Source organism: Acartia tonsa, chromosome 12 (assembly GCF_053477335.1).
Source record: "Acartia tonsa isolate MP-2025a chromosome 12, ASM5347733v1, whole genome shotgun sequence".
NCBI lineage: Eukaryota > Metazoa > Arthropoda > Copepoda > Calanoida > Acartiidae > Acartia > Acartia tonsa.
The window spans coordinates 30632786-30656785 of NC_137271.1; the positions used below are offsets into that span (position 1 = coordinate 30632786).

Genomic DNA, 24000 nt, shown 5'->3' on the forward strand with positions numbered 1-24000 from the left:
TCTTGTCAACCTTCATAAAGATAAAGATTGCTCTTGTCTAGAGGCAATGCATGGAGTTAGTGAGGAAACATGCTCTAGGTGGTTCAATGTAATTCTTAATCAATTATATTTTAACAACACCCATTTATAATACAAACAAGGATGACAACATCCATAAGTAGCGAAGCATAAACAATTAAATAAGAATTTAGATATAAGTTGACAAAAGCATGTATATTAGGAAAAAATCACGAAACCTTTTCAACATTTGTTTTTAATTTCTTAATATTTATTTATATTTCAGTACTATGACTAACAGACTGACATTCAAAGTAAATTACATACTGGATGCTCAGAACAACGGGAAATTTAATTTTGCTATTTTTAACTACAAAAATTTAAAAAAAACATAAACACCAAAGATATGAAGAAAAATGTGAAAAATATAAAAATAGCCAAAAACCTGCAAAAAGGCAGTCTGACCGCCATTGATGTGTTCTTGAAATGAAAGGAAATTTAATTTTTATATATAAAACTGAAAAACTTTGGAAATTGGGCCATAAACACATAAGGTATAGAGAAAAATGTGAAAAATACAAAAATAGCCTAAAACCTGCTCAAAGGCAGTCTGAACGTTAGAGTTGTTTTCTTGAAACGACAGAAAATTTAATTCTGATTCTATAACTGAAAAAATTTTGGAAATCGGACCATAAACACCAAAGATATGGAGAAAAATGTGAAAAATACAAAAATAGCCTAAAACCTGCTAAAAAGCGGTCCTATCGCTATTGATGTTTTATAGTTAATTGTGCTCCTTGATAATGGGAATGTTGTCAAAAAATGTCAGCCTTTTATCTTTTATAGGAGCCGAGAAAATCACGTTTCCCCCAAACTAAGACAGACATACGGACATACGGACATACGGACATACGGACATACAGACAGACGGACAGACGGACATTTCAAATTATAGAGTAGCTTCGCTACTAACAAAGAGAATTACACACAGAGGGGGGAAACAAGACTTCTGGGCAAGATGTCATAATGCAGCTAGCTATAACCAACAAGCGAATTAATTATTTAACCCTATTTCACAATCACCATACTTGCTTAAAACCTGTTTTATCGAAGATACAATTTTTAGCATTAAAACAGACCCACTATGGTAAATGGTCTATTATTACATGGATGTTGCACCAGATTTTCGTGCACCTTTAGAAAAATTTACTGTTAGCTGGATAAAACAACGAAACACACAATACACATCCTTGGCCTTATCCCCTCCCCTCCTACTGGATAAACGAACCGACTAATAAATGAGTACCATCTTAGAAGGGAGGAAGGGGCCATTTGACTGTTTATTATACTAGTCTTATTTTATAATAACGTTTTTTTATTCGTTGGTAAAACAACATTGGTGATTTTACTGAATTTTGATTGATTGGTTCATAAAGTTGAATGTCCAAACGTTTTAACTAGGGTTGGGCCAGATATCCGGTGTGGCCGGATTTCTGGTGTGGTCGGATATCCGGCCGGATATCCGGCCATTTTTAATATCCGGCCGGATACCGGATATTGAAACTATCCGGCTGGATATCCTGCAATATATTTTTTTATATTTTTCAACAGAATCTCTGTTTTTTTAATCTTAAATGGCTGTAATTTTCTTATTATTGAAGCTAGAAGAACAATTTTTTCTGAATATGTTTATCTTTATGTAAATTTTATATTAGAAATATCAAAACTTAAATTTTTGCAGTGGCAGCAGTACTTGGCAGCTGCCAACCACAAACTGACAGTTGGTAGGTAAACGGCAACGGATTTTAAAAAAATTGTAATATGACATGAAGATATACAGGGTGTGGCACATAAATCGAGGCGTCAAAACTACTTGACCAATCAGGACGTTTACCCCACTCTAAAAAGCGTAGGTAACGACCTTTTAGCAAAAAAAATCTTTGGACGAAGATGGACGTGTACACCAAGCTGGCCTCGCATATGTACAACAAGGCAGATTCCAAATGCGCTGGTGGTTTAATCTGGATTCTCGACTAGGGCCCACTAAATCTGAACTCAGCCCATCTGTAGGTGAGGTAGAGTTATGCAACTTGCTGGGGATACTGTTAGATACATAAGTAAAGACACTAGAAAAGACTAGAGTGCTCTGTCTGAAATGGCTTGGCCGTAGTACTCCAACAAAGTGAAACGGGGAAGATTTTGAGATGTAAAAAATGTCAACAACCGTGAAAATTCGTGAAAATTTCTCAGTTCTTGACTTCAGGGACCCATATTGCAATTTAAACCTCATTTTAGACTACTGTTTAATTTTCATACAAAAAAAGTCGTTGTAAGGTTTTAAGTTATTTATCTGCACTTTCATGTCCCTTCTAATATCCCTAGATACTAGGGACTCAGCCGCTAGTATAATATAAAACACCAGCTAATGAAGAAATTTTTTGCAGGTATAGTTCCTTTTGTGGCAACGCCTCTTAAGGAGCAATTATTCGTATTTTCACAGTAGCTTCCCTCCTATTTCTAGCCCCTCGTGGGGGACTTTAACCTTGCGGGGCCAAATGCTTAACCCTGTGGGGCAATCACCTAACCAAATATAACCTAACCTAAAATAACCTTTTAAAAGCAATTTTAAAAATACAAGAAATCGCCCCTTAAGGTGCGTTGCCATGAAAGGGACTAAGTCCTTTTTTGATACTTTAATATGTAGTAATTTTGCCGGTTATCCGGCCGGATATCCGGTAATTTGGCTGGATAACCGGATATTTACCGGATATCCGGCGATGGCCAGATATCCGGCCCAACCCTAGTTCTAACCACTAATTATAATAAACAGAGGTTATTTTGTGTAGCATCATTGGGGGTATACATCAATTTATTTATTTATTTGTCTTTGTCTTATATTCCTTTATATCCCTGTTTAATAGCAACCTAAATTTACGACACATTTTACCCTGTCAATATATCCACTTTTGCTATATCCATTGCAATATGGTGAACTACGTGTAAATATTTTATTATTGGGTGCTCATTGTTTCAATGTTAGATGTAATCTAGATACATAATCAATAAATCAGTCAACAGGAAAACAGTTGAGGAATAATCAGGTAATTCTAATGTTTAGAAAATGTACAGATAAAGCTTAGGATAAAGCATTTTCTTTAGTTTCGTTAAAAGGGAAACATATGAGAAAACAAATATAAGTCAGATATGCATAGTTTAATTTCTAATGATAGAATAACTTTCAGGAAATTATATAGGGAAAAAAATATCATGTGTATTAATGGAACAAATCCTATATATGTATAAATAAACAGAAAGGTTTTGTCTGCTTAGAAACTCATTGTTAAGTTTGACGGAATAAGAGGCCAGATTGACCATCTAGATCTACTATGTCTATATTTTAAATCTAAAACTTGTATTTGTACTCTCAATTAGGACTGTACAATAGGAAAAAAGAAATAAAAGTATAAATTTAACTTTATTCATATAACAATTGCTTTCTGTTCGGATTTTATGTAGAAGCATAGCAATTGGAGCCCATCGAAAAATTTAACCTCTATCCTGTAAGCGACATATAGCGATGTTGGAGGCAAAACTAGGAGAGAAAACTATACAGGTCGCCAATAAAGGAGCACAAAAAACGGGCGGAAACCTTATAGTTGGAGGTCAGAATTTTAAATGGCATTGGATATATCTTGATTCTGTTAATATATATAGTATGCTTAAAATTTAAAAAATTTCTAATGGACAGTCCTTTTCATTATATTGTCATCTATAATGTCTGACCGTCTGACCGTCTGTCCGTCTGTCTGTCCGTCTGAAGCTTAGGATCTCAGTAACCGCTGAACTGATTGGGTTCTTCTCTTCTGGGATTATACCTACTGGTCCTGTGATGGTTTTAAACTGTTTTTAACCTATTTTTTTATCATATATCAAAAATATACTATGACACCAGTAGAATCAGACTGCAGAGCCCAAATTTGAATTAAGTCCCCAATAAACTTTTTTGGGGGGATTTAAAAATCAATTTTATATGTTGCTGTGATCATTTTGATGGAAGCAAAAGCATTTTTTAGTTTGGGGTTAAATTGTTTCTTACAGAACAATTTGATGTGATTCAGATTATATCAATACAATAATAAAAACTCTACTCTGTTCGATGCAAATAATTTTTTTCTAAAACAATAATTTATATAGAAGAAATTTAACATTAAAATAAAACATATTATTCTGAAGTCTAAACCAATTATAAGTCTCGTTTCATTTCAGTTTTTTACAATTCAAAAAAGAGTGTTTTCACAAAGTGACTTATTTCCAATGTAGTTAAATAATTTTTATTTAATTAAAATGAAAAGAATAAAAAACTATACACATAAAAGATACATGCTTTTTTAAAAATATTTAAAAAAATAAGTTTGAATAATCTTATATTTTATCATATTTGTATATGTGACAAAAAAAATTTGTTGTATTGCATAAACGTTTGTTGTCATCTTTCACTATTTAACCCTTTACAGCCAATTTTTTTGTGTTTTAAATAAGTGATGGAAAACAAGCACGATAAAGTTAATTCATTGATATATTGTAAAGAATTAAGTTTTTAATGAATTAATTTAGATGAAATCAAAAGGCCTAATTTTACTCTATACCAGAATACTATATATATGAAGCAAAACACTCTAAAAGCTACGAATTTTACTCAAATAAAAAAAGACCTTTTGCTCTGATCAAAAAAGACCACAGCAACAGTAAAATTAATTTTTAAATCCCCTCAAAAAAGTTTATTGGGGACTTAATTCAAATTTAGGCTCTGCAGTTTAATTCTACTGGTGTCATAGTATATTTTTGATATATGTTTTAAAAATAGGTTAAAAACAGTTTAAGCTATTTTCCTGGGGGGTGGGACACCCCCAACACCCCCAAAAACTAAAAATACCACCACCCCTAGAATTTTTTTTTACATTTTTTGTAAAATCTCAGTAACTGCTGAACAAAGGTCTCTACTCTTCTGGGAATATACCTACTGGTCCTCTGGTGGTTTTAGGCTATTTTCTAGGAGGGTGGGACACCACAACCCCCCTAAAAATAAAAAAAAAAATTATTTTATTTTTGTAAACAAAAACCAGTAATTGGGTTGGGGGAACCCCACTGCACCATGGGGCGAAGCCCCCATGAACCCCCCCCCCCAAAAAAAAAAAAATTTCACCAAAAATTTTTTTTGGGCTTTTTGTAACTTTTAAAAATTGACATCTTTAAAAAGTTGTTGCAATTATAGGTATTAAATAAAATTTACAGAGGAGAGTTTTCAATTTTTGTGTATATGTGGTCCAATCAGTGGGACTATCAGAGCTTGCGCCGCATACAGGGTACTCGCTTATGCTCACCCCGTACGAGATATACGGTGAACAACCTGGGTTTAATTTTTATGAATTGAAATTTTTGTGCATACGGCGCACAACCTGGGTTTAATTTTACCAAAGGGTAATTCGGCAAAGAATAACTTTTTTGAAAATATAACTATAAAATTATTCTGGAGGGTTGACTTTCCATTACCTCATGGGGCGAAGCCCCTAGAGGCTAGGGGCGAAGCCACTAGTTATACATAAAATTATTGTCTGCTACTAAAAGATTTTTTTGGTTATTGACGATGCACACAATGCCGTGATTACATATATTTTATCTATGGTGAAATACAAATTGTGCCCCCCAATGACAGCTGAAAAAGGCAATATAATAAAGGTTGCATTATTTTGCCCCCCAAATCAATTTTTGAATTAATTTGCTTGTTGGTTATACCTTATTCCTGGTCATAATGCAACTATCTAAGATGAAAGCACAGCTTTATTTTACCCTTGGGTAGAAAGCTACAAAGAAAGAAACCCTGATGCCCCCAGGGATATGAAGCTTGTAGTTCTTAATTGGAATGGATCCCTTATAAAGTCAACAGGTCCATATCTCCAATCCAGATCTTGGAGCACAAAATTGCACAGCAACTCCCTAGGTAAGCTTGTTTGCTGTTCAATGGTGTTGTATAATATATCAACATGTTCACTGCCACAATTAGCCCATCATGTACTGACGAACGCAACATAAGGCATATGGAGCTTGAGCAAGAGGCAGGACTTGAAGGAGGCATTTTAAGTATACTTGATCAAGTACCCAACAATGTGTTTTTAATAAACCAGTTCGACTAAGCATGGAAGAGGCATGGTAATCAAGATGGTATAATCAACTTCCTTTTGGCAAAAGAAACAAAAACAGAAGGACATGTGATGTATTGTATTTCAAAATCAAGTGGAGAACTCATACAAGATCCTGACAAAGGAGCTAGGATTCCACCTACGTTGTCAAAAAATGGAGATTTCAATAAGGAAACTCAACTGTTGAAAGAGGAGGCAAATTGCAGTAGAGGATATTCTACATGTCACAGGAGGAGGATTGAAAATTGTTTTCAACATATTGGCAATATCAGATTAGTGGTTACAGATACCCTATTCATCCTGCATGGTTGAATCCTTGTGGATATGAACCTGCACCACAGGTCATGTAAATATTCGTCTTTCGTCTTGTTATCAGCTCTATAACAACAGATGTCACCAAACCTTACACCTTAACTCACCAACTTCCGGCTGGAGTCACTTTTAAAGATGAAGGTGTACATATTCGCTCAACAATGAGAACAACTTACTGGATGGACACCCACTGACAAGTATCAAGATTTCCTGTAAATTTAATCAAAAGACCAACTCAAATTTAAATGCAACAGTACAACATAGGAGAAGTTACTGTTCTGAATGATAATGTAACAGAATTTCCGGAATTATCACTAGAACTCATTAATGAGCAATGTTGTGGACCGTTCATAATGAAAACAGCTAGAAGTGTTATCACTCAAATAAGATGAAACAAATTTCCAGCTGAACAATGTGAATACCTTAATGATTTCAATGAGTTCATGGCAAATCCTCCAGATTTTGTTGATGGGTTTATTGTGAACATGGAAAATCCACAAGCAGTATATGGCCAAGTATTCAAAAAATCATATATTAGAAACTCCACCCAGGCCAGAAAATGTAAATATTTTATCATACCTGGCTTGCCAAGTAGGATGTTTGGGGCAAACACTGGTAGAGGAGTATCTATAGCCTACCAGAGGCTAAATACATAAAATCCAAAATGGTTAGGTGGTGATGTGGCCCAAGAAGTGGCGCCCAAAGAAGCTGCCCCCTTAGTGTGCTAACTTTTTCTCTCATCACACATGTAACTGCAGGTATCATGTTAGCAGGTTTACTGGAATATAACCAGAGATTTTAAACTTCGCACAGGAGAGCACAATTCCTCAATACATTGCATTTGCCCCTTCCTCAAGAGAGCCAGCTGGATATCTTCGAAAATGTAATTAACTAATGAACCTGTGTCATTTTAGATCATATATTCTGTGTGTCTTTAAACTTGTCTCAAAAAGACCAGGAAGTTAGGGGACATTGGACTATAGACAATGTTTGAAATTCATTAATATGTTGAATTTTTCTATAATTTTATCTGTTTTCATCAATGTTTTGTTGTCCCAAAAGAATTTTTTTAACCAAGGAATTTGAAGGTTCTTTGAGATTTACAAAAGCTATTGACAAAGTTTTATTAAAGGCCTTTTATTAATAATATTTTAAAAGTAGTGTAGTTATTCTATGATCACGGTATTTTATTAACAGTACATCCAATCATCAAACCATCAATCAGTCTTAGGTACAATTGTCCTTGTTCATTTAAATTGATCATTTATGTAATCGTTATTATTTAGCTCTTTTCATTAAAAATGTTATTTGCTCAAAGATAAGACCCATTTAATAAATAAAAAAAAATAACGTTGACTTAACCCATTAGTGCCGAACCGGGCATTAAAACCCGGTTTCGAAAAATGGAAAAAAAAACGGTATCTGGCTTCATAATTGCATCATTCTCAGTATGAATTCCCCCTCTACTATCCTGGCTTTCATTTCCCCCTGGAGCAGGCAGTTTAGCTTACTTCTGTTTGCCTGTATAGCTATATATATATGATTTTTTTATCGTTTTTTTATGCCCTATTATGACCCGGTTCGGCTTGGCCATAAAAACCCAACAGTTTAAACCCGGCTCGGTTTTGGTTTTTATTACCCAGTTTTAACTTTTCAACCAATAAAAATAACAGTTTACGTCATTAGTAAGGGTTTGAGCCACCCTAATAACCCTAGTAATCTCTATAGGTGTCACCCAATAGTTTTATGCTCGTTTTCTGATATGTAACACCCAAATTTTAAATGTTATTTTTTTGTAGTGTGTGTCTTTTAAAACTTCGAGCAACGGGTTTTTTTACCCGAAAACGGCGGCACCTATAGCCGAAACACTAAATTTAAAATAAATCGCTTCGTATACTATTTGTAGCTCTATAGATTACATGAGGTTGTGTAGTTTTCAATTACGGATCGTATCAAAGTTCTAAAAAGTGTTCATCTCACTTTGGGTGTTCAAAAATTACATTTTTCGATTTTTGGTCGAAAAAACCGGGTTTTTACTACAAAACAGGGTTTTAATGCCTGGGGAAACTGCCCAATACGGGTCATAATGCCTGGTTGGTATTTATGGCCAGGCCGAACAGGTTTTTTTTGCAACTTTCCTGTGCACGCCACTAGAGCAAAACAAAAAAATTGTAATTCCGTTTTTACCATTATAAAGCTTCCCTGAGATTTTCAGCTCGATCGGCCCATAAAAGTGGCGCTCGGCACTAATGGGTTAAAAAAAAAAAATTGTCATTTCATTTAAAACTTTGCATGAAGATTCTTGTAGTATATAGGCACAATTTAGAGATGTATCATCTCTATGATCATTACCAGAAAGTTCGTTCGTCCATTTAAAACATGTTAATTTTTAACTTTTTTTAACAAACATCAAATTTTATATGATTATCCGATTGATCTGATTACTGGTATACTGATTCCTAGGACAACAAAGATTTTATTTTATTGTACTTTTTTATTTATGTTTTTCTTTGCTGTGCATTGAATCAATTCTAAAAGATTTTTCAATAACTGTTAGTAAATCACAAAAAATGAATATCAGACGCTTCTTGTTTACTTGTTTTTCTGCTTTAAAATAGATATTCTTAAAGACAAAATATAGATATATTCTTTAAAACAAAATTTATCATAATAGCTCTTTCAGCGCTTTATATTAACATATTTAGTATTCTTATTTTATTCAAAGAAATAAGAGCAAATCTTGTATGAATGGTTTGGAAAAAGGTGTTTATTTTCAGGGTTTGTCAACCGTATATTTGGCTTTGGATCTGACTTGATAAATATATTTGGCTTTTATGCAGCTAAAATAAATCTGGCGGCTAGGAAAATTATTCAAAAATTCTCCATAAAGATGCAGCTTTAAAAATGTCGAATGCGGGTGAATGTTATTGTTTATATTAGCATTTGCCAAACCCTGTTTAATTTCAACAAATTTTCTTTTTGCATAGATGAAATGAAATTTGTAGAATAGTTGAGAATATTTGAGAAAGGAAATTAAGTTTTGCTAACTTTATAATTTTCTAGAATTTAGAAATAAAGTTATGGCTAAGTGGTTTGAAAAATTAATATGGCAACTAAAGATAATCTAGAGCCAAGTAGGTTTAAATAAGCCCCCTAACGAGAATTTAAGATTCGTACTTTTTAGAATTGTCTGTTCGTTAGTCAGTCCGTAAAGCAAGGGGGAGTGTTATTTCCTCAGCTGCCTGCATTTTTCTGTGACATTTATCCTATGGCACATTAATTATACAACTGTTGTTGGTCTATCTAAAAGAAGGGCAACAAACTTCTTTCTATAAATGTTTTCATTACTAGAGACAAAGTTAAAGCCTTAGCAATGACATATGAGAATAAATGCAGCATTAAATTATTGAAAAATATTTACTTTAATTAAATAGCTTTTTTATGATTTCAACATTTTTGTTATCAAATAAACTTATTACTTTTATCCATGGTATGTGTGTTAGTTCAACAGATTTAAAACTCAGGAATGAAGGAAGTAGACAAAAAAATAATTATTTACCCCCTTTTTATGTTTTAAATTATGCTTTTGGTTGCTCCTGATTTTTGTTGGAATATGAGGATATAGCATCTAAAAAATGCGGCTTTATAACTCACTTTGTCAGTCTGTCCGTCAGCTCATACGTTGCCGTGTTTTGTCAACTGTGTTTGATTTTATTGTAACTATTACAGCATGTAATTTTACACTAAGAGGATTGTTAAGAATTAATTCTTTATTAATATCTTAAACCAATATCTTTTATAGTAGCTTTAATTAAAGAAGTGTTTCATTTTACTTTGAAATTTTATAGTTTTTGTTTTTTGAATACATACATATATACTTTTAGAGATTAGTATTTTAATTAAAATATAGGAATACACTTTAAAATTAGAGACAGAAAGGGCAATCTTAGTCAGAATAAACTACTACCCCCTTCATCAATAATAAAACGACCAAGCTAATATTGCTTGATTCACTTCTACAAGAGACAAAATGAATTGAAAATGATTGCTAAAATCGAAATATATCTTCATGTCTTAGAATAGTGTAATTCTTTTAAAGATAGGTTGAAAAACATACTTTAAACTTTAAAATATCAATAATAAACAAAAACCAAACAACAGCCAATTTAAGGTGAAGAAGGTTTTAACATCTATTATCCTATCCCTCAATCCCATATAAATCTACTTTCAGTTCATGAAGTTACATTTATGAAAGATATGTTTAGAATTTTTAAAAGCGAAGCTTTTCTATAATTAGGGTCCGTCCGTCCGTACGTCCGTCCGAGATAGATAGCTTTTATTCGTTAATTTAGGCATGTTAGAATTGTCCTATCGAGTTTCAAACTTTGCATGATGATTTCTGTAGTAGTTAGGTACGATTTTGAAAGCGTAGCAACTCTATAATCATTACCAGAATGTCCGTACGTCCATTTTAAACATGTTGATTTTTCTACTTTTTTGACAACAAATTTTTATGTGATCTTATTATCCGTTTGATCTGATTTTTGGTATATTGATTCCTGGGACAACAAAGAACAATTTTATAAGCGAAGCAACTCTATAATCAAGTCCTGAAAATGTAAGTATGTCCATAAACATTAAACATTATCCTGTATCAAGCAGTTTTGCAAAATATTTACTTACACTTTTGCTTCGACTCTTATACTTTTATATTCTGATTATTCAGTTCAGACACTATACAAGTGTTAATGTCCGTTTGTCCTACCCATAGAGAAAAAAATAAAAGAGAGGAATCGAAGCAACTAGAAGACGAAAATAGGCAGTGGGCCTAGAGGCCTACTCAGCGCTGTTGCCGCGCTAAAATTTATTGCTATTCCACTACTTTTCAAATGGGAGGATTAAAAATTATTAAAAAAAATATTTTTTTACTTTTTACTAATTCCATATTTAGGGCAAGAATATTAGATTAGATATTTTCGTTTTAATGTTTTAATTAAAAATTACATAGAATTTTATTTTTATTTTAAAAAATTTGTTCATGAAAGATGAATCCTTCTATTTCTAAAAAGGGGGAAATTTTTTTCATAATGAACATTCAGCTGATTCTGACCGCCCACGGCTGTTTGCTAAATATCGCTTTTCTTTTTATTCACATTATTATTTATGATTGACTTACAAAAAGCCCTGGGCGGTTTTTGATTTTCGTCTGCTTCTAAATTTAGGGATGGGGAAGTAGTATTTTACCATGAAAAAGGGATGAGTATTCATCCTCTTATCCTTTTTCCTTATGGTCCTACCGTTTCAGAGCTTCGCTTTTATGGATGTTGTCATCCTTGTTAAATTTAGATACACCATTAGAAATTTGAACAAGAAGACTTGAATTTTGAATTTGTTTATAATTATAGTTAAATTTTCATATTTCTATCTTCCTAACTAGGTGTACCTAATTTCCCTGTGAATCAATTTTGATTTAATCTCTGTAGCAGAAAAAAATTCCGTGAAATACTTTTTAGTATGGTTAACAACCGGTTTTAAACCAACGAAAAATAATCAGATTCGGAGCCAAAGGCTCAGGCTAACCAAACTGGTATTAATTTTATGATTTTTATTTAAATTTTTGTGGAAAACTGTTTATGTTTGCTATATTTGATTTTTTAGTATTGCTGAGAACAGGTTCTAATCCAGCGGATATTAATCGGTTTCGAAGACATATTGGAAAATAAATTACCTGTCTATTTTTGTAGATAATTAGACCAGCAACATCAGTAACTATCTGTCTCTTCTTGAACTGTTTACACTTGTATATCTAAATAACAGCATAAAAGATATCATCTAGAGATATATATATATAATACAAAAATATAAAAAAGATTCTGAAAAGATAGAAATTCATTATAGAATACAAAAAATATATTATGGCTATTTTTAAAGATGTAGATAAACAGACATTTAAAGTGAAAATGAACAGATGATCTAGTTCTACATTGAAGTGACCTCTTGAAAAAATGCAATCAAAGACAATAATTTTAATAAATGATTGGTTGATAGATGGACATTGGAAAAATTTTAAAAAATATGTCTAGGATAAATGTTTTTCAAAATGTGTAACAGACAAATGAAAAAAGTTTTGAAGATTTAACTATTGGTCTTAAAGTCTTGAGACTACTAGTTTTGTACCAATTAATCACAATTCAACAAAACTGGATCAATCAGTTATTAGATTAGAAGATTAATGAGCTTTTTACCTGAATATCTGGGAGCCACATTTGTTCCACAAAATTTGTTGACCCTAAAAAAGAATTTAGATTTGAAAAATTACTTTAATTTTGTTCTAATTCTATTTCACCCCTAAGACTTCCTTTTTAAGTTTCTTAAACTACAAAAAATATCTTGCATGTATATTTAAATTTTGGATAGCCAAATAATTAATTATTCTACATGATAGTAAGTTTTAATTTTGCTAACAATTTATATGGAAAAAGTTACACCATGCGGTGGTCTAAAGATTTATGAAATATGTAAATAACACTAGAAAACATTTAAAAATTACATTTTTTGATGCCAATTTTTTGCAAATTAAAAGAATTAAAAAATTATTATTATTTTCAAAAAGTTTTCAATTTTTTTTTCATTTATACAGATTGAACAAAAAGCTTTTTTAGATCAGTTATGTTATTCTGTGATATTACTTATTGTCAATTCAGTACGATGGGAAATGACAATGGACGATGAATTATTTGTTCTTCTTTCTGTGAATTAAATTCGGAGATATATCATCTTCATGTGATTAAACAACCAAATTAAATAAGACACTCACCCATAAAAGTTCCAGCAGGGCCCCAGGATGGCGAGGTTTCATTTATGATTATCCTAAACAAAAAAAACAAGGATGACAATAGTTCCCAAAGTTCTAAAGCAAACAAATGAGAAAGGAGAATTGGGAAAGAAAACTCCTATAAAAGAGATGGATAATCCCCAATTTTTATGACGTCACATGCTGATTTTTTAAGTGACTTTCTCCTCGTACTGACAATAGCCATAAAAAATATAATACATGAAAATAAACATAAAATAATCTTTCTCATTTGTTGGCTTTAGAACTTTTGGGACTCTTTTATCATGGCGTGCATACCTTTTGTGTGCAAATTTTTCCCCCAATAATTTTAATCTAAATAAGGTTTATTTTTGTTTATCTTAATTGTGTATGTACATAAATTTTGATTCATTTTCTTATCCCTTACGATCCGTGGTCTATTCACTAAGGCTTTTTTCTTGGACACTAGATAGACTTCTTTATTGTTTTGAAGATTTTTTAGACAAAAATTTTAATTTATCAATTTAATATTGTATCAGGAAATATATAGAAAAATTTTTATTTCAAATCAGACTCTCTTGAGAAAGTGAATATCTTCTCCAAATATCAATTACTGTGCTCTCTAATTTTAAAAGCGAAGCCTTTCTATAATTAGAATCGGTCCGTCCGTCTGTCCGTACGTCCGTACGAGATAGTTAGCTTTTATTTGTTAATTTAGGCATGTTAGAATTGACCTATCGATTTCAAACTTTGCATGGTGATTTCTTTAGTAGTTAGGTACGATTTAAAAAGCGTAGCAACTCTATAATCATCACCAAAATGTCCGTACGTCCATTTTAAACATGTTGATTTTTTTACTTTTTCAACAACAAATTTTTATGTGATCTAATCATCCGGTTGATCTGATTTTTGGTATATTGATTCCTGGGACAACAAAAATAATGTAATAAGCGAAGCAACTCTATAATCAAGTCCTAAAAATGTAAGTATGTCCATAAATATCATCCTGAATCAAGCAGTTTTTCAACAAATTTACTTACAATTTTGCTTTGACTCTTATACATTTATATTATGATTATTCAGTTCTGACACTCAACAAAAGTTAATGTTCGTCTGTCATATCGTTTCAGAGCTTCGCTTTTATGGATGTTGCCTTCTTTGTTATTTTATAATTTGCTACGTGTGGATATTTACAATCTTGTTATTTGTCCCTTAAGATCTCGGTAACCACTGAACCGATCGGATTCTACTCTTCAGGGAATATACCTACTGGTCCTGTGGTGGTTTTAGGCTATTTTCTTGGGGGGTGGGACACCCCCAACTCCCCCAAAAATAAAAAAATCCAACCCCCCAAATTTTTTTTTTTTTACATTTTTTGTAAAATCTCATAAACTGCTGATCAAATTTGGCTCTACCCTTCTGGGAATATACCTACTGGTCCTCTGGTGGTTTTAAGCTATTTTCTTGGGAGGTGGGACACTCCAACCCCCCCAAAAATAAAAAAATCCCCACTTCCAAAAAATTTTTTTTTTAAATTTTTTTAAACAAAAACCAGTAATTGGGGTGGGGGAACCCCACTGCAACATAGGGCAAAGCCCCCATGAATCCCCCCCCCCCCAAAAAAAAATCAAAATATATTTTTTTTAATTTTAATTTTTGTGTATGCGTACAATCTAGGTCTAATTTTTACGAATTGAAATTTTTTTGTATATGGCAAACAACCTGGGTTTAATTTGTACAAATTAAAATTTTTCTGCATAAAGCGCACAACCTGGGTTTAATTTTATCACAGAGTAATTAAACAAAGAATATTTTTTTGAATATTTCTATTAAGGAGGGTTGACTTCCCAAAACTATATAGGGCGAAGCCCCTAGAGGCTAGGGGCGAAGCCGCTAGTAGTAATAATAAAGGGGAAACAAATGAAAAAAGCTAAGTGACATAAGTAAACAAAACAAAATCAAACAATATATTATTATTTTGTTTTTATATTTTAGAGGCACTCAATGGTGAAACTGGCAATATTAATAATAGTATTATGAACCCCTTCCAAAGACAGATTCGTGAAATAACGCAGCAAATAATCTATGACTCCTACCTTGGATTTTAATCAATAATCAATTTAATAGGATAAATTAATAATCTTATTGTATAAGATTAAAATTATGGATTGAAGACTTTGAATAGCCCAATCAAGTCGAAAATTACCAAAAGTTTTTAAGCCTGGAAATAAGATAACGTGATTTCAAACCTATAGGTGCCAGTATAATTTACGATCCAATGTCTCCTCCCTCCATGTTTATTTTGATAGGTTATTTAATAGTTTTAAATTTTATCTGTCCCTTCTCCTAAATATTTTTTGTTTAACTTTTTGTTTAAGATACTAGCAGCTTCGTCCCTAGCCTTTAGGGGCTTTGCCCCAAGAGGTATAACTACATCTTCTATTACCTACCCAGCGGAAAAAATGCAAATAAATCCCCCAAGAAAATAACCCAAAACAACCACAGGAACAGTAGGTAAATTCACTGAAGAGTAGAATCCGATCGGTTCAGTGGTTACCGAGATCTGAAGGGACAGACGGACGGACGGATAGACATCAAGCTACTTTGTAATATAGATTACAGGGGTGGGTTCGAAAAGTTATAATTCAGATTTTTCAACACAATCTATGGAAATAGAATATAGGTAACCGTTAATATAATTGCCAATGATAATAATTAGTATTATTAGAGTGACTAGAAATTTAAGATGTATTTTTGTTTTCATTACCTATGAAAAGAATACGACTTTATAGCAACTTCAATAAAAATCTAAATTCATTTTGCTTATATTTGATATTTTTATTTAAAATGTAAATTGAAAAAAAAATAATTAATTTTGCTGAAGCGTTTAATATTTACTTTAGGCAATGCATTATTATAAAGTGTTTTTTTAATCAAATTAAAATGTAAAAAATATTAAAAATATTAAATTTCACCAAAAGCTTTTTAAAAATTGAGTTTAAAAGATTTAGCGAATTTTAAAACGAATTACAACATATATTATTTCATTTATTATTTCATATCATTATTTGCATTTTTATTATGTTTTTTATTATTATTTGTCGTTTTGTAAAAAATAAATAAGTATATTATAATTAAACAAATTGTATTAGAATAAGAAAAATCAGCCAAACTTATTACGTAAAAGGCTTGACAATTTAAAAATAATAAAATGAATATGTTTAATTTATTATTAAATCTTTACTTTTAAACCAGGTAAACGCATAATTTAAAATTTATTCAATTATTTGCATATTTTTGTCATTAAGTATTATCAAAAATGCAAATTTTTACGGTAACAAAAAATTGTTTTTTTATTTTAATATGTCCCCCAAGAGGCCGCTAGAGGCACCCGAGGGATAGAGGGGAGGGTACAGTTGACCATCCACTTTAAATTTTAGCTTTAAAAAAAGAAAAATAATGGGATTAGGGGGAATTTTTCTTGGATAGGTGAGCTACCCTCTCACAAAATTGCGTTAACCCTTCTCCGAACCTATAAGCAGCATCACTGTAAACGAGAACCAATTTTTCGTACATAGAGATACTTGCAACATACATACATATAGAAGCACAGACAGACATCCTTTGCGAGTTTAAATTTTCATACAAAAAAAAACAGATGAAAGTGATAACACATCTAATTTTACTTGATTATACCCAATTTTCTCAGCAATTTAACAATATAAAATGCATTCAAACAAGGATGACAACATCCATAAAAGCGAAGCACTGAAACGGTAGGACAAACGGACATTAACACTTATATAGTGTCAGAACTGAATAATCAGAATATAAATGTATAAGAGTCGAAGCAAAATTGTAATTAAATTTGTTGAAAAACTGCTTAATACAGGATAATGTATATGGACATACTTACATTTTTAGGATTTGATTATAGAGTTGCTTCGCTTATAAAATTATACTTTGTTGTCCCAGCCAGGAATCAACATACCAAAAATCAAATCAATCTTTTAAAATTTTTTTGTTAAAAAAGTAAAAAATCAACATGTTTAAAATGGACGTACGGACATTCTTGTAATGATTATAGAGTTGCTACGCTTTCTAAATCGTACCTAACTACTTAAGGAATCACCATGCAAAGTTTGACGGACGGACCCTAATTTTGAAAAGCTTTGCTTTTAAAAAGTGTACTGCATTTTCATATAACGAAAAGACGAATATGTCCAATAGTTGCGCAGCAATAGCAAAGTTTTGAATTAATAATAAATTAGTAAATCATTATACAATTATACTTTTATGATTCCAACAAATTTCCAATAAATCTCTACAAAGAACGTAAATATATTTCTACGTGTTGAGAACTAAGGCAGTAAAAATTATAGTATAGATGTATAACCAGACAACTACCTGGATCCCCTAGACAAGGACCTTATTCGTCTGCTAGCAAATTGTTGTCTGCTACTTGGATGTGTTAATATTCCCGACACTATTGGTTAATTTTAAATGACAAGGTCCTTGGGATAGGAACATACAGTTATTTAACCCTTTCCTCTTCTAGTGTTTTACTCTAATACTAAGGCATTTAAAAGTAAACGGTATTTCAGTAAGAAAATTGATAAGTAAAAGGTAAACACACAGTTAAATTTATGTAGAGTAGTATAGAGAGGCCATACAACCTTTTTTTCGAGGAAAATTGCTTGCAACCATGTTTAACAGAAAATTAACCTCATTTAATAAATTGGACAATATGTTTGATATTAAGACAAACTGAAAAACTCTCTAAATTTTTTTTTTTATGCAATTAAGAAATAATAAAATTAAAAAGCTTACAAGCGTTACCCATATTCAAAACATCTTTTTCTACTATTAAAGAGCTTCTTTTTTCATAGGGCCTAGGATTCACAGTAAGCACTGGAAAGTGTCATGTGTGACGTCATAAAAATACGTCCTAAAAAGAGGGAGGAGGGGAAAAGTTGAAAAGGAAACCTCTGAAATAGAGATGGATAATAGACGTATATCTATGACGTCACATATGACACTTTTCAGCGCTTCGCTCTACTGGTATACGCCCCGCTTTACTAAACCCCCTTACTTTCAATTCAATAAAAATATTAGAGGGGGAGGGGGAGGTTGAGTGAAATTTTAAGGACAAATGAGAAGCTTCCCTGTACATACAAATTAATTAAAATTTTACCTGGATTCCTCCCACATCAGATCCATGTAGAGCTCAAATGTAATGGTTAGGCTGATGTCATCGATTTTAGACACCTCAAATATGTACGTCTCTACGTGAACCTAAACAAAAATAATTTCTCAAGTATGACTACGAAACCGATTGATATCCGCTGGATTAGAACCAGTTCACAGCCATACCGAAAACTCATGTCTAGCATCCTATTACATACAATTTTCCACGAATATTGAATTAAAATGTTAGCCCGGGCCTTCGGCCCTGGAGGCTATTAAAACTGGTTTGATTTTTTTAAATTTTCATTTTAATATCCGCAGAAAACTGTCTATAATACAATGCGATGAATAATTATTAACTCAAAATATTAATATATTCATATTTTCAAGCTATAATCAAATGCTTTACTAAGTTCAAACTGATGATAATTATAGAAATAATTGTAAATATTTTCCGATGGATCTAAATGGATAAGACTATGGCCTATAACTTGATGTACATCCCAAATGATGACAAAGAAAACTCCACCTTTTGTAGATTAAAATTAGTGGTTGAAACGTTTGAACAATCAACTTAATGAACAAACCAATCAAAATTCACAGCTCAGTAGTTCAATATTTATTGATAATACCTGCAAAGAATCTTCGACAGGAGGAATCAGATCCTAAAAAGCATAAAAGTTAATATTAGTAAAAAACCTATTACTACTTTAGGTTTTTATCTAAATTACTCATGGTCATGTTTAAGGCATATTCATATGGACTCAATCTTTCTTTTATATAATTTTTATTCCTAGTAGGTGTGGGTATGTTGTCATCAATAAATTTGTAAATAACCAGACAACTACCTGGATCCCCAAAATAAGGACATTATTATATCAGTTATTTAACCCCTCCCTCCTCTAGTGTTTCACTCTAATTAGTCTTTTCTGGTAGCGAAGCCATTAGTATACAATTATATAAATTATTATATTAAAATGAATGAATATAAAAAAAAAAAAATTTCAGCTTCTTTTTCATGTATTTCTTTGATAAGTATTGAGGCTTAATAAAACAAACATCTAGATCGATAATTAAGTTTCTAAGCCTATTCTAATTAGAAAGGTTTACTTTGGCCTAAAAGGTACACTGCAATATACTATTCCTTTGTTTAGTAAGAGGTTACGCCCCTAGAGGCATCTAGGGGCAATTTCTTCAAAACAATTATAAATAATCTCTGGACCTTTCGGAACCTAAAAGAAATCCTTCGCTACACACATACAGAATAATCGATCTAGGAATCGATCTAGCATCCCGAATAACAGACAGATGGACAAAACAATGTATAGATTAGATAGGCATATGTCATAAGAATCTTCACTAAAAATTTCAGTCGTCTACCTTGTATAGCTGCACTACTTAGATAGAGAAGAAAAGTAAAGGTAGATTAATTAAATAAAAGCTTATGTTTACACATGTTCTTGCGTGCATGTACAGGGGGATTTAAAAGAAAAAAAAGAAAAAAATATATTTAATTGAAATTGAGGGAAAAATTTGAAGAAAAATATTATTAACCAAAGAAATATAAACTTTATTATATTATAGTTAAAAATCTAGCAAACAAAGTTATTGTGTAAGTTTGTAAAAATTAATCCTTATACTAAAGTAACAGAATGTCTGTTTGTCTGTGTGTTTATGTGTTTGTACCGAAGAATCTCGCTAACCGCTGAACCTATCGGGTTCTCCTTAACAGGGTAGCTTCAAATAGGTCCCGAGAACTATTTTGGGGGAGGGTACCACCACCCTTCCAAGAGAAATCGCTCCTAGTAAAAAATTCCCCCCCCCCAATTTTTTTAAAAATTAAATAAGAAATGGGGAAGGGCACCCCCCCCCCCCAAAAAAAAATACCCCCCCCCCCCCCACAATCTTTTTTAACTTTTTCTCCTCAAGTGCTCCTATAGGCCTCTAGGGCTAGCCGCTAGTGAGTGTATATAGCAGTCAACCAAAGCAAACCCATGTGTATATGTGTGTGTACAGGTCTATACAGGTGTATATAAGAATGACCCTGTAAAAAGTTTGTGTATTTGTGAACATTTGTGAGTATATATAGCAACCAGACAAGGCAAACATTCTCATCTCCCTTAAGGGTGTGCTAATAAAATAACCAAACAAATTATCATTTTTAGAAATATATATAAAGAAGTTGCTTCGCCCCTAGTTGTCGACCCCCCCCCCCATTAATTTTAAATTTTAAATAGTTATCTAACTTTCGAGGAACTAAGAAAAGCTACACTATAAATGAGAAACATATCAGTTCAGCGGTTAGCGAAATCTTTCGGTACACAAAGACATTCGTTTACTTTTATATGGGGGAATGGGATTTTGTTTACTTAAACCAAGTATTATAGGTATATTTTTTTAATTTTAGTGAACAGCTACTTTATATTTTTTATGTTATTAAATAAGAACACTTATTTACATACACACACACACACACACACACAAATACATGCACACACAGATTCACACACACACGCCTAAAAACAATATCATTAATATAAATCAGAGAGAGGAAAAACAGAAGTAGAGTCAATATTTTCACTTATTATTAAGTGGTATTTGCACCTCTTTAAAGGCGAAGCTTTTCTACATTTATGGTTCGTCCGTCTTTCTCTCCGTAACTGATAGCTTGTATAGTTAATCAAGGAATGTTAGAATTTTCCCATCAATTATTTAATTTTTTAATTATTTAAAACTGTGACGATTATTGTTATAAGCGAAGCATTTCTTTAATCTAGTCATAAAAAATATTTCTTTAAACAGTATACTGCACTTAAGTAATTTTACTTCCAATGTATATTTAATTTCGTAATATTTTGCTTATTAAGTTAAAACACTCAACAAGTGTTAATGTTTGTTTGTCCTAACGTCTGATTTTAGAGTTTTGCATTATGGATGTTGTCATCCTTGCTTATACAGCAACTAGTGGTTTAAACTCAGGCTTATAGGGACATTTAAACATTTTATCAAGGCCAATTAAATAGCTTAAACCTTACAGCTCGGGCCCCAATTCCCACCTTAATAGAGCGGGGGGGGGGAGGCTCCAAGAGCCCCCCCTCTATCTCGGCTCCTGTTACAGATAAAGACGTAAAATTTTTTTTCTGGTGGTTCATGTGTATTTTTAGAGAAAATTACTTTTACTAGTCATAGCGGCCAGGCTGCTCCTTAGCCGCTTTTTAGCGGCCAGCCGCTAAATTTTAAAACAGCTGTAGAGCGGCCAATTTTGCAGCTAGGTTGACCAAATTTTAGGACGAACTATTATTTTTCGTAACAAAAAAATTACTTTTTCTGATCATTGCCTAAAAACGGCAAATAACGGAAACCGCCATTTTCGGCGGTTACGGCGGTAAAACGGCGGTTGGCGGCGCCAATTAATATTTTTTTCAGTTTGATGTTGCTCAAGGATTTACCAAAAAAAATTATAGGTCTCTAGCTGTAATAGAAGCCACGATATTCATGATATATGTCTGTAGTAAAAGCCGGACAAAAATCGGTCATAAAGTCGGTCAGGGAGCGGTCAAACGGTCATAACACAACTTTTCTCAGAAGGTCATTGATATCTAAGTATTCACCAAAAAAATTTTAGGTTTCTCCTTATACACAAAAGTCATAATGTAGAAATTAAGATTTATTTAGAATTTTTTTTCTAATTTTGGTGCTACCCAACCGACTTTGACCGGACACCACGACCGACACAGACCAGATATCCTAATAAAATCAACTCTTGCCGACGTATAATTACTAAACTTAAAAAGTCATGAAGTCACAGCACTCCATCTTACCTACAAAAAAAATGAGATTGAAAAAACTAGAGTGGGGGGGCTCTTGGAGCCCCCCCCCCCCGATCTGTAAGGGTTAAAATATGTTTAGCCTCTCTGAAAATTGTGTTTAGGTACAGTTCTATCCTTAAGAATTTTTAGTTGTAACGAAGGATCTCGTTAACCGCTAAACCAATATTGTTCACCTTTGCAATGTAGCTTTTCTCAGGTTCTGGAAAAGCTTATAACTATTTTTATAGAGGGCACCATCATTCACCTAAGATAAATCGCCCATAAAAAAATGCCCTCCTAATAAAAAAAATTGAAAATATGGAAAAGACACTTCAAGTTCTTCTAGAGGTCTCTAGGGGCGTAACCGCTAGTTTCCTTACCTTATTATAATCTGGAGGGAAACAGAAGGGGTTGTCCCCCATATTGTCCGCTGTACATATTGGTACCCCACCAGTACTTGGGCGTACAAGAAGTAAACATATCAGGGTACACAGACCTAGAAAATAATAAATGAGATTTAGAATAGTTATTTCTCGCATCGTATTTTAAACAGCTTTCCACGGATATTTCAATTCAAATTCTTTAACTAAATTCTTATGTTCATTTTCTTCGTCAAATAAAGGATAGAAAACCAAACCCTAATATTTATTCTAATTGGAAACCGCTCACGGAGTAGACCACCCAATTACTAACAAGCCGTGGTTAATCTGCAGCTAACGACTTGGCCGTCTCTGCAGCCTAACTTTAAACTATAAATATTTATGTAGCTTACTCACTAAGATATACAAGCAAAAGAAGAGTTTATCATCTTTGGTATAATGATATAATATATAACGTTTCAGTATGGCTTTCAATCCGATTAATATACGCTGAATTAGGACCGGTTCTCCGCCATACTGAGAAGTTGTGTATAACACAGACAATTTTTCACGAATATCAACATAAAAATCATAAGAATTAATGCTTATTGCTAGACCTGGCATTTGTTCCTTCAGGGCTTACAAAAGTGGTTTTAATCTTATAATTTTTAGTTTTAATATCCAATCCGCGGTTAGCCGTTTATAATACGATGCGATAAAGAATTATGAATTACATAGAAATAAAGATTGCTTTACACTTTTTGTTACAGTAATGGTCAAAGTTGGAGTAGAAGTTGTAGGAAAAAAACTTTAGAAAACCTTCTATTTCTAAAGAGTAATCTTGTTACAAGTTGTGGATCAAGGGAAAAACGAAGTAGCTGGTTTTGTCATATTTTCACAGCAGCTTTTCCCCTATTTCTAGCCCCTGTGAGGGGCTCTAACCCTGAGAGGCCAATTTCCTAACCCAGCGACACGATCAATAACATTTACCTAACTTAAAATAACTTATCAAAAGCTACTGTAAGTGTGAAAATACAACGAAACTAGCTTCTTTGTTTTCTCTTCATGATCCGAAGTTGTTTACAAAAGAATTGCAAAAACATGCCCGACTTTAAAGTTTGGCTTTACAAAGTAGAACAATGTCTTTTTTTAGTTCGTCCTTCAATCCAGATAAAGCAGAAAATCTTACTACCCACTGGACCGTTTGGACTCGGCTTTTATGAGAATATTCCTACTGGTCATAACATAGTTTTAGGCTTTTTTTGACAACCTAAGATTTACTCCACCCGTTCTGGAAGCGAAGCAACTTGTTGTGGCATTGCCAC

The 24000-nt window shown here is 32.5% G+C and overlaps 1 protein-coding gene across 1 annotated transcript in view; it reads right to left on the reverse strand.

Annotated features, from left to right (window-relative positions):
* The window catches only part of LOC145333550 (glycine receptor subunit alpha-1-like), a 70228-nt gene that overhangs the window by 34666 nt on the left and 11562 nt on the right, over positions 1–24000 (reverse strand). Inside the window, exons 2-7 of the mRNA XM_080178713.1 lie at positions 22697–22812; positions 19140–19172; positions 18515–18615; positions 13324–13376; positions 12752–12795; positions 12235–12312 (exon numbers count right to left, since the gene is read on the reverse strand). Of these exons, the coding sequence (XP_080034839.1) occupies positions 12235–12312; positions 12752–12795; positions 13324–13376; positions 18515–18615; positions 19140–19172; positions 22697–22812 (425 nt within the window). The remainder of the gene's footprint in view (positions 1–12234; positions 12313–12751; positions 12796–13323; positions 13377–18514; positions 18616–19139; positions 19173–22696; positions 22813–24000) is intronic.